Source organism: Ceratotherium simum, chromosome 26 (assembly GCF_057802395.1).
Source record: "Ceratotherium simum simum isolate JZ-2026a chromosome 26, ASM5780239v1, whole genome shotgun sequence".
Taxonomy (NCBI): Eukaryota; Metazoa; Chordata; class Mammalia; order Perissodactyla; family Rhinocerotidae; genus Ceratotherium; species Ceratotherium simum.
Genome location: NC_141925.1, coordinates 42,225,064 through 42,242,871, shown reverse-complemented (window position 1 = coordinate 42,242,871; position 17,808 = coordinate 42,225,064). Strand labels below are relative to the sequence as shown.

General features: G+C 50.1%; 1 protein-coding gene across 1 annotated transcript; it reads left to right on the top strand.

Moving 5' to 3' along the window:
• The first annotated feature begins 5,630 nt into the window (after positions 1-5,630).
• ZP3 (zona pellucida glycoprotein 3) lies at positions 5,631-13,834 on the top strand. Its single transcript, XM_004442135.2, has 8 exons — positions 5,631-5,936; positions 7,867-7,985; positions 9,724-9,827; positions 9,903-10,080; positions 10,175-10,292; positions 12,879-12,970; positions 13,111-13,247; positions 13,608-13,834. The coding sequence occupies exons 1-8, from the start codon at positions 5,631-5,633 to the stop codon at positions 13,832-13,834; spliced, it is 1,281 nt and encodes a 426-aa protein (XP_004442192.2).
• The last annotated feature ends 3,974 nt before the right edge of the window (positions 13,835-17,808 follow it).

The window sequence follows — 17,808 nt, the reverse complement described above, 5'->3', positions numbered from 1 at the left end:
AATTGATCCTATAGAAATATCCAGGCAGACATGCAAAGATAGACATACAAGAAAGGCCTAGTTTGTAGCAGTGAAAAAATTGCAACCATCTGAATGTTCAGCAAGAGGACATTGGCTGGATAAATTGTGGTACACACATGTAACGGTGTTCTGTTCAGCCATCCAAAAGAATGAGGTGATTTTCAGCATGAAAGATGTCCCCTACATCTTGTTATGTGAAAAGGCAGATTGCATAACAGTGTAGAATATGACCCGCATTTTTAACTGTATTTTTAAAATAAACCTTTTCTTTTGGAATAATTTTAGGCTTACGGAAAAATTGCCAAAATACTACATGGGGTTCCTATATATTCTTCACCTAGTTTCCCCTCCTGTTGACAAGAATCTCGTACAGCCACAATACGTTTGTCAAAACGGAGAAATTACCATGGTGTGTGAATATTAACCACGCTCCAGGCTTTAATGGGATACTACCAGTTTTCCCACTAATGTCTTTTTCTGTTCCAGGATGCAATCCAGGATACCACACTGCATTTAGCAAGTGTATTTTTAAATGATTATATGTGCGTAGAAAAAAATGTCTAGAAGGATTCACCACCAACTGTTAACAATGGTGGGGGTGGGAGGGAGTGGGTTTCCTTTTCACTTTAGACACTTCTTTATTTTTTAAGGTAATTTTAAACACCCTATAGTAAAAGCTAAAACATTATACAAAATATCCATTTTCCTTAGCTGTAATCAAGGTCACATACTCGCTCACGTGGGCTGTAAATTTTATATACCATTTGACATTTAAAAATGAAATAGTAAAAAGTTTCTCACACACTCCAGAACCTCTTTCCTTTTACCCTCCTAAATTTCTTTTCGCCTCATCCACTCAACAAAATCAGTATGCCAAATCTCAGCCCACTGGGGTCTCTTCAGCCAAAGTCTGGCTACAGAATTAATGAAATGGCAGTAGGGTCAGCGGCATGTGTGCATGTGTGTCTGGCAAATTCCAGCCGCCCCTCAATTTGTGACTATTCTGATTCTCTATCACTTGCCAGCTATTTCTCTTCCTGGTGTGACAGGCAGAAAGAAAAGTCCTATTTTTTAAGCACCTGCTGAATATCTAATACGAACTAGTTGGGGAGAGATACTTGTTCGTATTGGAGTTATTTATCTGGGTATATCTCCCACACACATATATGTAGGGTGTAATAACTCTAATATAAAGTGTCAGAGAGATAGTAAGGTGCAGAGACGAAGAACTGGAACTGGGGTCCCCTAGATCTGTGACTGAATCTTGGTTTCAGTCCTCGCTGCTTGTGTGACCTGAGTTCTTGTTGGCTCATCTGTAAAATGGGGCCAGTGAGGCTTCCCTCGAGGGATATAAAGATCAGGGTGCCTAGCCTAGTCCTAGCAGATTGTGGCTAAATAAACTAAATGGTAGTTATTATTACAGCTATTTTTGTCATTATTTATGAAAATGCCCTAAAAAGTCACTTTTCTTTTATGATTTGTGCTTTTGGGGGGGTGGGGATGGGGGTCATATTTAGCAAATACCTTGTACGTCACTCTGCCCTAGGAGGTTATATTTCCTTCTAGAAGTTTTAAAGTTTTCTCCTTTCACATTCGGCTCTTTAATCTATCTAGAATTCATTTTTCTGTTATGAAGTAGAAATCCAATTTTTTCCCATATGGGTAATAATTGTCACAGCTCCTTTTACTGAGTTATCCATCTGTTCCCTCTGTCAGGTATCATATTTCCACGTATGCAAACGGCTATTCTGGGCTCTCTCGTCTATAACACTGTTGGGTTTTTTGTCTTAACAGCACCCTGATTTAATTACCATGGCTCGATCATATGTCTTAATATCTGTTAGGGTGTGTCTCTCACATTGTTCTTTTGCTTCAAAAGTCTTGGGTTCCTTGGCCCTTAGCCCTTCCATCTAAATTTTAGAATTAATTTGTCAAGTTCCACCCACATACACACACACCAAACCTGGGATTTTGGTAGGAATTATAGATTAATTTGGGGAGAATTGGTATTTTTATGATATTACATTTACCATCCATGAATATGGACTATCTCTCTGTATATTTAGGTATTCTTTGATGACTTTCAATAAAGTTTCGCACATTTTTTCTTAAAGATCTTTTTACAGATCTTTTTTCATTTGTTTTATGCCTAGTAATGTGGTATTTTGTTTCAGCAATTGCTTTTGGAACCTAGTTAACAGCTTTCTTCTGAAAATGGATCCCGCTTCTTCTCTTTCACTTGAATCTGACCTAGAAAGGGTTTATTTTTAACTTTTTATTTTGAAATCCTGTTTACCCTTTACCCAGATTCATCAAAAATGAACATTTTGGGGCCGGCCTGGTAGTGCAAGCGGTTAAGTGCACGCGCTCTGCTGCGGTGGCCCGGGGTTTGCCGGTTCGGATCCCGGGCGCGCACCGACACACTGCTTGTCAAGCCATGCTGTGGCGGCGTCCCATATAAAGTGGAGGAAGATGGGCATGGATGTTAGCCCAGGGCCAGTCTTCCTGAGCAAAAAGAGGAAGATTGGCAGATGTTAGCTCAGGGCCCATCTTCCTCACAAAAAAAAAAGAAAAAAATGAACATTTTGCTACATATGCATTCTCTCTCTCTTTCTGTATCTCTTTATATGTGTCGGTATATGTATGTATGTGTACATGTATATGTATAAACACACATACATATGTATACACACATCCATATATACACATACATGTGTGTATATATACACATCCATACATACATATATACCATATATACACATACAGACGTTTTTCTAAACACTGGTCATCATCCCCTCACATCAGGAGGCACATAATGTTGGTTTATCCCACTAATGGGATAGTGTTTATTCCACTGATAGTTAACTTTGATAACGTGGCTAAAGTGCCTGCCAGATTTAGCCACTGTAAAGTAATAACGTATTCCTTTGTAATTAATAAAGAATCTTCAGGGAGAAACTTCGAGACCATGTATTCAAACTTCCATCAACTAGTTTTGTTTTTTTTCTTTATTGTTTTTATTGTGGTAGAATATACATAAGATTGACCATTTTAACCATTTTTAAGTGTACAGTTCAGTGGCATTCAGTACATTCACGTTGTTGTGCAACTATCACCACCATCCATCTCCAGAACTTTTTTCCCCAGCTGTATCAAGATATAATTGACATATAACATTGTGTAAGTTGATGATGTACAACATGTTGATTTGATACTCCTATATATTACAAAATGATTCCCACCATAAAGTTAGCTAACATCTCTATCGTGCCATCAACTAATTTTTAACATGCACTGACAATTATTGCCTGAATCTATTACTACTACGATGATTGCAAATGGTTATTTTCTAAGTCTGTCATTCTACAATTAATAGTTGGCCCTCTTCTGTAAGGAAGTTTCCCTTTTATGGGAAAACTTTTCCCATTTATGTGGTTTTTTGTATTTCTTATCAGCATGGATGCTCATGGATTCTTATTTTATTCAGTGTGTAGTCCTTATTGTCCTCATTCATTCTGATGCACAGTTGTCCCCAGTTTGGTCAGTGGGACCTCCTCTCCCTCATTCAATTCGGTTCCTGTGTTCTTTTGACACATCCTCATCATTTTGTGGGCATTTTTTTGGTATAACATGATGTTCCAGATTCACCTTGTACTTTCCTGGCTTTAGCCCTGGAATTAGCCATTTCTCCAAGGAGCCCTGGGTCCTGTTTTTAGTGAGGAATAGTATTAGGAACCCAATAGCTGGGCTCTAAGGAATTTTAAGGAAAATGCTCTGGGCTCACGGCTGCGCCTTTGGTGCATTCTGGCCACCAGGTGGCAGCACTTCTCAGAAAAATGCAAAAGTGGTAGAATCTGAGCCGGTTTGGGCAGGTGCGAGCTGGACTGGCCACGATCCCCAATGCCGATGTCGCTAGTCCTATTTCCCGAAAAGGGAACACAGGGCCCCCACCACGTGCTCACCACCACCCCATGTGCATACAGACTTTCTCCACCAGTACATGCCTCACCCCCACCCTCACCAATTTCTTCATTTTTTTTTTTTTTCCTGAAGCCTTCTGAGAGGGGTTAGCTCCAAGACAGAGAGGGAGAGGGGATGGATATGAGGTTTCAGGGAGGCCCTGATCTCTCGTTTCCAGCCCACCCCATCCTACTCCCAGCACAACTGCCAAACACGGCTGTGGGTAACAAGTATGGAGGGGCCCCTTCCCCAGCGGGCCCCCACTCCTAGGACAGTCTTTCCAGCTAGCTGGCCCTCAGGGGCCTCAGGCCACAGCTGGCTCCCTCCCTCTGGGTCTAGTAGGCAAGAAACCCAGAGAGGAGGGGTTCTGCAGGGGTGGGTCACCAGGTGAGCTTAGAGCCTGAGCTCTGAGCTCTCCCTGCTTCTCTCTGCTGCCTGCCTTCACTCCACCCCCACCTTTGATCAGGTCAAAGGACGTTTTCAGGGTCATCTCTTCCCTCTATGTGTGTATTTTCCCACAAGTAAACTAGAGTATTAAAAAAACAAAAACAAAAACAAAAAAATACCAAGGGGATATTTAAGCAACTTAAATTTATGGTTCAATCACTTTAGAAGCCAGTTATCAAGTATACACTTCTGCCCCTAGGAATTAAGTGCCATTAATTTTTTGTATTCTTCCTTCCCTCCTGAAGGAGTTTCACCCAGGTCTGGCACAGAGTAGTCCAGGAGTAAATGCTGACCCTGTCAGTCCTTCACCCTCTCCCACCAGGACTGGCGCAGTAGCCTCCTGACTCTTGTCTCCAGTCCTACGTCTTCCTAGCCAGAGCTGGCAGATCATTCACCTGCTTTAGCACCCTTCCATGGCCTTCCACGGCCTTCCTCGCCCACAGAGCACAGTCCAGCATCTCAGCCGGGCACCTTCATGACCCTGTCCCACCCACCTACCCAGCCCCTAAACTGCCACTCTTGCCCCCCAGGGACCTGACGCTCTAGCAACTCTGAGCTCCTGGGTTTTTCCCCCAAGCTCACCCAGTGCCCTTTCTACACCTCTCTTCACACACCTGCCTCTGCTTGAGCTGATCTTTCCTCCTACCTCCCACAGAATTGGGCAGTGGCCCATAAAATTCTCTGGTCTCCTAATGATGCCTCATCCTATTCTCTCACTTGGAATGAGCTCCCTGCCATCTCTGATCGAATTCTCCCCATTCTTCAATCAAGGCCTTTCCCCTAGTCTCCCCATTGACCTGGGGTAGCTCTTAGTTTCCTTGCTGGGCTATGAAGGCAGGGCGAGCAAAGGGCGGACACGTGTCGTGGGAGTAGGAAAAGGATGAGAAATTGACTGACCAGGCTGCCAGCCCACAGCTTGCAAACTTTAACGTGAATACAGACCACTTGGGGAGAGAGCGGAACACCAGATTCTGACCCAGTTGGTCTGGGTGGGGCTGAGAATCTGCATTTATAACGAGCCCGCAGGTGATGCCGATACTGCTGGTTTGTGGACCACTTGGAGCAGCAAGGGCCTGGCCAACGGGATTGGCTGGGGAAGGGAGGCAGGTGGAGCACAGGTGTGAGTGGCACTCATCTAGGGTATAAGATGGCTGAGTGGTGGCTGCTTACTAGTTACCGGTGGGAGTGACTTTGTGGGCGCTATGGGGCTGAGCTATGGGCTTGTCATCTGCTTTCTGCTCTGGGGAGGCACAAAACTGTGCTACCCCCAGCCCCTCTGGCAAGGTGGGACCCGCCTCCCCATGACATCTACGCTGCCCGTGGTGGTGGAGTGTCTGGAGGCCCAGCTGGTGGTCACTGTCAGCAAAGACCTTTTTGGTACCGGGAAGCTCATCCGGCCTGCAGACCTCACCCTGGGCCCCGAGAACTGTGAGCCGCTCGTCTCTATGGACACGGATGATATGGTCAGGTTTGAGGTTGGGCTGCATGAGTGTGGCAACGGCGTGCAGGTGAGGCTTGGGACCCCTCGGCAGCCCTGGCTTCGGTGGGAGGACATGGGAGGCGGTGGTGATGGGGAGTGTGGATGCAGAGCCAGGGCAGGGTGGGGCTGGGGCAGGTCCCTTTCTTGTGGGGTGGGGGGAACCACTGAGGCCTGAAGGTAGGCATTGGTGGCGTGGGGGTCGGAGTAGGGGAAGCTCTTGCCTCTAGTTGCTGAAATTGGGTAGGTGGGGTGGAGTCCAGAGGTGGCAGTGCTCTTTGGGCCAGACCGAGCATCCCCACTCTGATTCTGAGGATTTGTGACCCCCTCCCGGAGGGAATCCAGGAGAGATGTGGGTGATGTGGGGCTGATAGGGCAACCCTGCAGGTAGCTCAGCAGTTGCTTGGAGCCCTAGAAACTTATGCAGAAGAGATCAAATTTTTGACACCTCAGAAAGCCCAGAAGTAATCATCACAGGAAAAAAATTTTAGCTTCCCTCATGTTTAATGGCTCGAAGCCTTGAACTGAAAGTGGTATCGGAGGGAGAGCAGGGAGCACCATGTCACCTCTGTGTTGAAGACCTTTGAGGCTTAAATTGGGCCCCTGGGGGCAGTGTCAAGTGGGAGTCCTGAGCAAGAGAAGAGCTGAGTAATGCAGGCCAGACCTCCCCTCCTCGAGGCAGCGGGGGGGAAACAGACTCAGACCATAAGGAGGGGCCTTCCAGCAAGGCAGGGCTGGGCACAGATTCCTAGCTGGTCCACCATCCCCTGGACCAAGCTCCTGCCACCCCACAGAGAGCTTGGCCTCCCCTCCCTCACGGAGCCCCAACTCCTGCCTCCCTGGCCCTGGGCTCCTTCAGTCTCAGCTTGGTTGGGGTGGGGACAAGCCCAGCCCCCGGAGCCCTCCCTGGAGCTCTGGTCCTGGGTGCCTTGCAGCCTCCTGGCCCCTGTGACCCTGGGGAGAGGGGAGGGAAACCAGAGAGCTGCAGGAGTTATTTGTAGGGAATTATTCTAGCTGAGTAACTCGCAAACTTTGGGCATTAGAATCACCTGGGGAGCATTTAAAACTCCTGATTCCCGTATCCCATACTACATCAGAACGGAAGGGGGAGCCAGACATCGATCCGTATCTTGAAGATCCCAGGTGACTCTGACTTAGGGCACAGCCTGGTCCCTCCTTTCTCCAGCAGCCTTTCCCAGGCTGAGGGTTTCTTGCCTGAGAAGAATCACCTGGACCGGGCCAGCTTCCTGGTAACACAACCTGTGCAGCCCCACAGGGCCCATGCTCGGTTTAGTGCCCTGCTGTCCTGAAATTCTTAACTTCTGAGCAAGAGACCCCACAAATTATGCAGCCAGTCCAACTGGGGCACTCGCTAATAGAAAGCTGGGGCGCCTCCCTGAAGATTGAGCAGCTGGGAGCACCGCGCAGCCACTAGGGCCCCAGGTGCCCTGCTGGGAAGCTAGATTGAAAGGTCATCTTCCAGTAGCACCAGCCTGGGCTCTTCCTGCCCCAGACCACCACCGAACCCGGTTTCCCCTTCTGTGAAATGGTTTGAGGATAGGTCAGAAGAGGTCAGAACTAAAGTGTTAACTGCTGTGGTGATGAGTTCAAGTTCCTGGAACTTTCTGGCTTCTTCCTGGGGGCTTTCTTAGCCCCAGGCCTTCCCTGAAAAAGGAAACTGTGTATTGGGGTGGGGGTGGCACGCGCCCAGCGCCTCTGGTTGTTGGTGCTGCTTGGTGCACATCCAGACCCCTGTGGTGGTGTCGACACTTCAGGGGTGGACAGACTGAGGGTGAAGGTGGTACCTTCCAGGCTCTCCCACGGGTCAGCGGCAGAGCGGGCTTTGCGTCCAGGGCCTGTGTTCTCTCCACCCCAGCAGGCTGCCCTCCCTGCATCCTTGCACAGGGCGGGCCCACCTCGCAGGTGATGCTGGTAGGGTTAACCCCTCCTCTTTCCTTCAGGTGACTGAGGACGCCCTGGTGTACAGCACCTTCCTGCTCCACAACCCGCGCCCCACAGGAAACCTGTCCATCCTGAGGACTAACCGCGCAGAGGTTCCCATCGAGTGTCGCTACCCCAGGTCAGTGTGGGACACGTCCTGTCGCTGCCCCCGGTTCAGAGGCGCCTCTGCAAGTGCGTTAGCCTCCCCGCAGAATGGCTGTGAGCAGGTGGAAGTGCTGTGGTCAGCACCCTGAGCCCCTGGTGGGAGTGGGGGCCTGCCGGGTCGGGTTGGAGTCTCTGAAATGCATCAGGGCCAGGCTGCCTGGGGATGGATGCTGCAGGGCTGCCCAGACCGGGCCCCCGGAGTTCAGAAAGTCTTTCACTAGTGCAGGGTAGGTTCTGGGCTCTGACTATGTCCGCAGCAAGCAGCTCCTTTCCTGTGGCTTCTCCCAGTGCGTGGGTGCAGTGGGGGAAGAGCCTCAAGCCCTGAGCGCTAAGCACATGCCTCTGAACTTTAGCATCGAGGTGTGAGGAGGGTGACTATGGCTTATAATGACAATGCCCAATGCTGGGCCCTGGGCTAGGCTGAGGGCAGAGTGCACAGGCCTTCATTCCGGCCCTCCCTTCTGGGAGGAGGTAGGGGAGATGGTACTGATACTGTGAGGGCAAAAGGGATGAGCCGCATGCCTGAGGAGGGGTTCCCAGAACAGATCCTGGGAGGGGTCTTGGGGTCAGGTGGGGCTGAGACAGTCTGGGCAGAGCTACACACACCTGGGGAGGGCAGCATGTCACTAATAGGGGCTGTAGCCCGGGGACCTGGAGCTCAGGGCCTAGGCAACAAGGAGAGGGGGACAGATGGGTTCTAAGGGCCCATCAGATGCAGTGAAAGCATTCAGGCTCACTCTTCAGTGGGTGCCCCTTCTGAGGACCAAGCAGAGTGGGTGAGGACTGTTTTTCTGCTGAGAAGGTCAGCTGGTACAGAAGATGGATGGGAGTCGGTGAGACCAGTTGGGAGGCTAGGATGAGATGAGTTCTGACCTGCGGCAGCAGGGCGTAGGGGGTCGACTTGAAGGAGCTCAGCATTTGACCATGTTGGGTGGAGGAGACAGAGGAGCCAAGGGCAGGATGCCCAGCCGCCCTCTTACTGGCCAGAGAGGCTGAAGCCCTCCTGGGACCATGCCATCTCTCACTTCAGAATCGCTCTGCCTGGGCCTGACCTGAGGATGTTGGCTCACCCGGTGGCTGCGCACAGTGCGGGGTGGCCTAGCTCTGGCTACCTGAGGTCTGCTTCTCAGCAGATGCATCACTTGAAGTAGGCTCTTCCATGAGACCCCGTGGGTCAGTGGGGCAGACATCTGGAGACATCCAATGGCTCCTAAGGACCTCCCTGCCCCGGGTCAGGCTCAGACTGTCTCAGCAGCTTCTCAAGAACAGAGGCCCGTCTGCGTGGGTCTCTGAAGGGCTTCTTGCACTGGGGCTCGCCTCAAGAATCCCGAGTGGTGCAGAGAGAGGCTGCTGCCTCAGACCCATACCTGAGCCTCCCGAGTTAACCTTAATAAGGAGCAGATCTGGGTCTAGAAACAAACTAACTTGATGTATCTGTCGTCACGCTGCCACCCAGGTGTCGTCATGGCTGGGTTGGTTGGGCCCAGGTGTCATCATGGCTGGGAGGGATGGGCCCACTCACAGGTGTTGAGTTCAGGAGGTTTAGGGGAACAGGCTTAGACTTCAGGTGTCTGTTCAGCTGCCTTGCACTAGCTGCCTGGCTGGGTCACAGCTGGGGCTCTGCAATGAGGTAGAAAAGAGACTCCCTCCAACGTGGGGCCAGGTGGGGTCAACGTTGGGCCAAGTGTGGGCAGCTGCTGTTCTTTTCCCAGGCAGGGCAACGTGAGCAGCCAGGCCATCCTGCCCACCTGGGTGCCCTTCAGGACCACGATGTTCTCAGAGGAGAAGCTGGTTTTCTCTCTGCAACTGATGGAAAGTAAGCAGGAGGGCTGGCAGGAGGAGCTGGCAGGGAGAGCTCTGGTAATCTCTTACCCCTGGCTATGCCTTTCAGAGGACTGGAGTGCTGAGAAGAGGTCCCCCACCTTCCAGCTGGGAGAAATAGCCCACCTCCAGGCCGAAGTCCACACCGGCAGTCACGTGCCACTGCGACTGTTTGTGGACCACTGTGTGGCCACACTGACGCCAGACCGGAACACCTCCCCTTATCACACCATCGTGGACTTCCACGGGTGAGGGCTGGGCTCGCTTTCTAGAGAATCCTTGTAATAACGTGACCTAGGCCACCTTCCTCAGCCTCTAACTCCATTCTTGTTCTCTTCAAAGTTGTCTCGTGGATGGTCTCTCCGATGCCTCTTCTGCTTTCAAAGCCCCCAGACCTGGGCCAGAGACCCTCCAGTTCACAGTAGATGTGTTCCACTTTGCCAATGACTCCAGAAACACGGTAATAGCTTTCTTTAATAGCCTGGAATAGGACTGAACTGTAGGGTCAGGCTGCCTAGGCTTACTATCTGTTGTCGCTCACCAGCTGTCCCCTTAATCAATGACTTGATAGCTCTGCCCCTGTCCTAGTAACTCCACACACTTACCAAGTAGATAAAGCCACGGGCTCTAGTGAGATCTGCGAGGAGAAGGCATGGTAGGTAGAAAAGCCCTAGGTAGGTAGAAAACCCATGTAGGATGGAGGGAGAGTCAGGTGTCCTGGAAATAGAACAAACTAGGAGAATAGGAACCCAGGAGATTCAACTGACAGCTCAAATAAGATGAGGACCAACAACCGTGGCATCTGGTGACCAGGCCACTGACCTTGTCCTTGCCAGGGTCAGTAGGGCCAGAACTCAGATGATGATGGGTTTAGTAAAGGAGTCAACAAAAGCAGGTGTCAGCCTTCCTGGAGGCTTTCTGGAAGTCAAGGTAAGCGGGTATGAACTTTTCATACAGGGTAGCCTCTTCAAGTTGATCATAGGCTAGATCAGTGACTTTCTGAAACTTGAGCACATCAGCATCACCTGGAGGGCTTGTTGAATGAGACTTCTAGGCCCCACTCCCAGGGTTTGGTTCAGTAGGTCTAAAGTAGACCATTCCTAACAAGACTCCAGGTTCTCTGGCTGCTGCTGTTCTGGGGGCCACGCCTTGAGAACCGCTAAGCTAGAAAGCCCAACTCGAAACTAAGAGGGGGAGAAGAGGGTGGGAGCCAAGATGTGGCCTGCTCCTGATGGCTGAGGCAGGGACAGATGGGGCAGATGGCACAGGTAGAAGGACCAGCCTCTAGTCAGAAAGTGCTGGTAGAATCTTACAAATAAAACAAGTAGCTTTCAAACAAGTTCCCTGAGATAGGAGTGCGGGATGTGAAGTTCAGATAGCTGGTCAGGAAAGAGAAGTGATTAAAGCAGGTGTTTAAGTCTGGCTCTATACTAATCACCTGGAAAGGTCTGATACTCATTTACTGATAGTTGCATATAATACTATATATTTTCACTTAATTGGGGTAGGGCCTGGCATCACCTTTTTCTAACATCTTATGAAAGTCTTCAAACATTAAGTTGAAAGAACTTGACAAACACCTATGTACCTACCATCTAGGTTCTACCATTAATATTTTACTATATTATCATCCATCCATTAGTCTATCTTGGTTTACTTGGAGATGCATCAAAAGCCCCTTAAGCTCCCGGGTGACTCTAATAAACAGCCAGGTGTGCAAGCCACTGAACCAGAGGTGCCTATGGCCGGGGAGCATTGAGAGGTGAGCAGTGTGGGCTTGTAGAAGAGTACATTGATGCTACCTCACCTCGTCTGGCAGTTCTGTTCTGAGAGTGGTAGTTTGATACAGACTGGTAGATAGCAGGAGGGGCATGAATTGAAGTTATTGGTGAGATGTCCTGAAGCTTCAGGGTGGTGGCAGGTCCTGGGTTGAATGGACCTGGGGATAAAGGAGAACAGACTCGAAGAAAGGGCTCTGGTTCCCACATCAGGGCCCTTGGGTCCTAGGGCAGAGGGTCCTGGTTGGGGTAGGGAGTCGATGTTGCCTTCAGAGGCGGTGCAGTGGGGAGGAGGACGGCTAAGCTTTCATACAGGTGGTGGCCATCACCGTGGGTGAAACCTGAGCTGGTATCTGCATCTCCAGGGATTGGGGGGATAACCAAGAGACCAGAGGACGATGCTGATCAGTGGAAGGCAGCCTGAACTCAGGGAGGGTGCTCCCTCAAAGGTGGGTGGGATGGCCTGGCTGACTGTGGCCACGGCACAAGGGAGAAGGACCACCCTTATTCAAAAGCTAACGGGGAAACACCCTGGGGTCTTAGGCCCCGGTTAGCATCAGAAAAAGGTCTTGGGAAGAAGCTGAGGATAAATGCGGTTCCCTTCCTGGAATATAGACTCTACAGGACCCAGAAACCCTTCTCTGGTGGGGCAGATAGAAGGCAGGCGGCCAGAAATGCATCCTGGCTTGTTCAAGTTTCTGAAATGGTTTCCCTGCCTGTTGATGCACTTGGGCACTAGGTGGTAGCCAAGGTCTGTGGCTCTGTAGAAGGTTCCAGAGAGAAGGTGGTAGAACTTCCATGCCTTTGCAGGGTTGGCAGCGGGGGGCGGGGGGTGTCGGGTTGGGGGGGCTGTGGAAGCACTACCTAGGGTATGAAGACACCTCTGCCAAGAGGACTGGGGGCCGCCTGAGCCCTGGCTTTGTGAAAACTGCCCCTACCCCACGTGGTTGGGTGGGAATCGGCACCTCTGGGCTTGATCCCTGTCCCTGAGGTTTTGACTTAATGGGCCTGGGGTTGGGCATGCTAAGTGATCGGACAAGTTTGGAAAACAGTGGGGGGGTAAAGATGATGGGTTCCAATTTAGAATCCAATTTGCTACTTGCTCTGAAGTTTTGGGCAAGTTAACCTCTGAACCTCTGTTGCCTCATCTCAGACATGGGGCTCTTCCCCACCCCCCCCCAAGGGTTAGGGGTTGTATGAGAACTGGCTTATTAAAGTCACTGGTACAGCTGAGAGCTCGGCCTTGTCACAGCTGCTCTTACTTCCAGGTATACATCACCTGCCGTCTGAAGGTCACTCCGGCTGGCCAAGTCCCAGACCAACTACACAAAGCCTGTTCCTTCAGCAAGTCCTCCAATAGGTGAGGAGACCAGATTGGATATGGCTGGGGTAGAAAACCGAATCGACCACCCTCGCGTCTATCCCCTCAGTGGGCCCATTATCGGCAACTGCTTCCTGCACACAACACAGCCGTCTAATCCTCTTGTCTTTCCCTCTCAGCTGGTCCCCAGTAGAAGGCCCTGCTGATATCTGTCAATGTTGTCGCAATGGCAGCTGTGGCAGTCCAGGCCTTGCCAGCAAGCTGTCCCACCCAGTGAGACAGTGGCACAAGTCTGCTTCCCGCAATCGCAGGCATGGTAGGTCTTAGGACAGCCACAAGGCTATTGCCCTCCTCTCGGGCTAGGGCACCTGTTGTCACTTCAGGGTGACACACTTCTCCCTTGTCTCCCATTTAAGGCTGCTCACCTCTGGGGGACGCCCTTTAAGGCTTTCTTACATAGAAGTGTTGGGGCTAAGTGGGGACTCTGAGCCCCCAGCCCAGTGTCAGGCAGGGGAGCTCTGCTGTCGTCCTGGGGATCTGACATAGTTGCAGGGAGGGGAAAAGAATGCAGCTGTTAGAACAAAATCTACTAGTTCAGCCCACGGAAGCTGAGCAAAACCCCTAAACTGATTCCTGGTTAGGGACTAAGGGGACCCTTGGACGTCTTGTCTTTCAGTGACAGAAGAAGCAGATGTCACGGTGGGCCCGCTGATCTTCCTGGGAAAGGCCAATGACCGTGCTGTGGAGGGGTCGACCTCTTCTCCCACCTCTCTGATGCTGGGCCTGGGCCTGGGCCTGGCCGTGGTGGGATCCCTGTCCCTGGCTCTCATTGTGCTGGGTCTTGCCAGGAGCCGCCAGGCTGCTTCCCACCCTGTGGTGTGCCCTGTGTCTGCTTCCCAATAAAAGGAGAAAGGCACCTCTGGGGTGTAGCGCAGTGTCTACAGAGAGGGCTGAACCAGGAGGGGGCAGACCATGCAACAGTGCCATGGGTTCAGATAGCACAATCGAAGTGCTGCTGGGCCGCTAGTGTCTAGATGGTGTCTACACGGGGGTGAGGCCAGACTGGCTGGTGAAGGCAAGCTTGCATTTTCCTGGCTTTGGGCAACACTTCCTTACTGGGGGCAGGGCATGTCTCCCCAGCGGCAGCTATAATCTTGTGTCTCCAAAGGGCCAAATGAAAGCTTGGGTTGGGCCCTCCAGCCCCACTTCTAGGCCAGCCAAGAGTCTTGTGTGTCTCTAGGCCCCATGGATCTGATTCCGGGGCGGGGACGGGGAGGAAAGAACTTCTAGTCCCCTTCTCTAGAGATAGCAGGCAGAAAGCCACATGTCCACATGCCAGAGGGGACTGGGTTTAGGGCAGTGGTCTGGGCAGGGGTCACCGTGCAGAGGAGCACCTCTGGGGGTAGTGAGCATGCTGTGGCCAAGTCACTCTGAGGTGGCTGCCTCAGCAGGGCTGGGACCTGTTTCAGGCTTCCTGTCACTAAGGGGAGCTGCCTCTCTGCCTCCCCCACCTTCACATCACTCTCCCCACAGAGGCTGCTATCCTCCCCCAGGTCCTGGCCACAGGTCCTGGCCACAGCCCCTGGGAGTACATAGCAAGGGAATGGTGTCCTGGGGGTTCCTAGGGAGCTTGTGGTCCCCTCTCCGGGGGAGGTGATCATGTTCCCTCTGCTGAGGGCAGTGAAGGCCCTCACAGTGGGCTGGCCCTTAGCTGGCTCTAACCTCACCCAGACCCCACTCATTCTCTTTCTCACTGTGTGAAGGTCACCTTCACTGTGTAATCCCAGCTTTGCTAGTTACCTGCTGTGAGCCAGAGGCAAAAACGGGCTGGTACCTACCGGGCAGGGTGGTTAGGCATAAACTGATCAGAGCCAAATGGCTCTCAAATATATTCAGAGCAAGGTTTTTTGTGATTCTGGGTCTTAGAAGTACAGGAAGGCCCTTGACCTAGATGTTTGCCCTTCCAAGTGTGGTCTGTGATCCCCATGGCATCACCTGGGGATTTGTGGAAAGGGCAGAGCTTGGGGCCCCATCTCAGACCTAAGAATCTGCATCTTAACAAATCCCCCAGTGATTCAGGTATGTGCTGAAGTGCACTGGGCCAGGGGATTTGCATCAAGAAGGAATCATGCCCCCCAAGCAGGTTATGGTGTGCTGCATGAGGGAGTAAAAGACAGAGTAGGAGGGGTGGGCTTCCTGGAGGTGGTGATCCTAGAGCAAATCCTCAAAACTAGTAGGTCCTAGCTGGACAAAATGGGGGAGATGAGTGTGGAGGGAGGAGAGAACAGGGAGAACCTGTGCCCTGGGGGAGTGGAGGGCTTTGATGTCCAGTAAGGGGAGAGAGAGGCCTCTGTTGGGGAAGAGGGAGAATCCTCCTCTGCCCTTTCCCTTAAGGTTCTTATGACTGGCCAAATAATTAAAAGACAGGTTAGCAGGAGAAAATCAAAGTTTAATAACATGTATACATGGGAGAAACCAGGGAAACTGAGTTTGTCAACAAAATGGTGAAGGTTCTCATCTTAAATACTATCTTCAGCTAAAGACAAAGGAGGATGTTGGGGATGGGGGAAGTCAGTTATAGGAGATTATCAGAAAAGCACAGTAAACAAGAGTAAGGTTATTATGCAGATTTAAGGCCTCACCTTCCATATTGATAAGTTTCTAGAGAGGAGGCCATCCCCCCTGTTCCCAGTAGAGAGAGGGCAATACCTTTACAAATGGAGATTTCTCTTATAAGTGTAAATGTTTGTCTGACAAGCCTTTACTGGGCCATTAGAGAATATGGCCTGGGAGAGAGAATTTTTGATAAGATGGGCTTGTTGGTGTCTTTCCTATTGTAACATCTATTTTACATTATACTACAGCCATCACATGGTAGTGGATCCTTCCTGAAACATGCCTTCTGTGTTAAATTCTTTAGGCAGTTTGGGGGAGGTCAAATGTCCTTCAGAGAAAATAATCAAGGTGAAGAGACATATTTCAGGGTGGCCAGTTTTGTTCTCCCACACCTCGTACTGCTGGTGAGGACGACATGGGAAGGAAGGGTTCTGAGTGCCATGGATGTGTTACCGAAACAAGTGGGTTCACCTCCTGGTGAGTTAAATGAGACTCTACCCCAGTGGAAGTTGTCTCACAAAGTAAAGTGTATTTGCAGCAAATAGGAGGCCATAAGGAATCATTTCCAAAGTCACGGTGTTCCCAAACAGAGGGAAACAAGGATCTTTTATTTTGAATGGGGAATGAATATTTAAAAGGGAGAGGTGTCTGGGGCCGGCCCTGTGGCATAGCGGTTAAGTGCGTGTGCTCTGCTGCTGGCAGCCTGGGTTCGGATCCCAGGCACGCACTGATGCACTGCTTGTCAGGCCATGCTGTGGTGGCGTCCCATATAAACTAGAGGAAGATGGGCACGGATGTTAGGCCAGGGCCAATCTTCCTCAGCAAAAAGAAGAGGATTGTCATGGATGTTAGCTCAGGGCTGATCTTCCTCACAAAAAATAAAAGGGAGAGGTGTCTATTCACTTGCACAGGCTCAGTTGGAAAACATGCTTCCATATACACTGCAGGCTGCCATGATAAGGCCTAAGCTCCTCCTGGAGAGGTCCTTAGCATTAAAAATAGGGTAGGGCCATCAAACTAAAAAGCTTCTGCACAGCAAAGGAAACCATCAACAAAACAAAAAGACAACCTAATAATTGGGAGAAGATATTTGCAAACCATACTTCTGATAAGGGCTTAATCTCCAAAATATATAAAGAACTCATGCATCTCAACAACAAAAAAACTACCAACCCAATTAAAAAATGGGCAAAGGACCTGAACAGACATTTCTCCAAAGAAGACATACAGATGGCCAACAGACACATGAAAAGATGTTCAAAATCATTAACTATCAGGGAAATGCAAATCAAAACTACAATGAGATATCACCTGACGCCCGTCAGAATGGCTATAATTAACAAGACAGGAAACAACATGTGTTGGAGAGGATGTGGAGAGAAGGGAACTCTCATACACTGCTGGTGTGAGTGCAAACTGGTACAGCCACTATGGAAAACAGTATGGAGATTCCTCAAAAAATCAAGGATAGAACTACCATATGATCCAGCCATCCCACTGCTGGGTATTTATCCAAAGAACTTGAAAACACCAATTTGTAAAGGTACATGCACCCCTGTGTTCATTGCAGCGTTATTCACAATAGCCAAGACTTGGAAGCAACCTAAGTGCCCATCGAGGGACGAATGGATAAAGAAGATGTGGTATATATACACAATGGAATACTAGTCAGCCATAAGAAACGATGAAATCCAGCCATTTGTGACAACATGGATGGACATTGAGGGTATAATGCCAAGTGAAATAAGTCAGAGGGAGAAGGTCCAATACCGCATGATTTCCTTCATTAAGTAGTAGATAATAACAACAATAAACAAACACATAGGGACAGAGATTGGATTGGTGGTTACCAGAGGGGAAGGGGGGAGGGAGGAGGGTGAAAGGGATAATTGGGTACATGTGTGTGGTGATGGGTTGTAATTAGTATTTTGGTGGTGAACATGATGTAATCTATGCAGAAATAGAAGTACGATGATGTACACCTGAAATTTTTACAATGTTATAAACCAATGTTACTGCAATAAACAAAAAATTAAAAAAAAAAAAAAGCAGCAGCAAAGAGCCCAGAGGGACTGGAGCAGGAAGGGTATAGGGGAAGGAAGGAGCTCAGAGGGGCTACCTGACCCTAGAGGGCCTCAGGGCTTTACTCTGACTGAGATGGGGGTCACGGGGGTTCTGGGCAAAGAGACAAGATCAGAATTATATGTTTAAAAGATGGTCCTGGGGCCGGCCCCGTGGCTTAGCGGTTAAGTGTGCGCGTG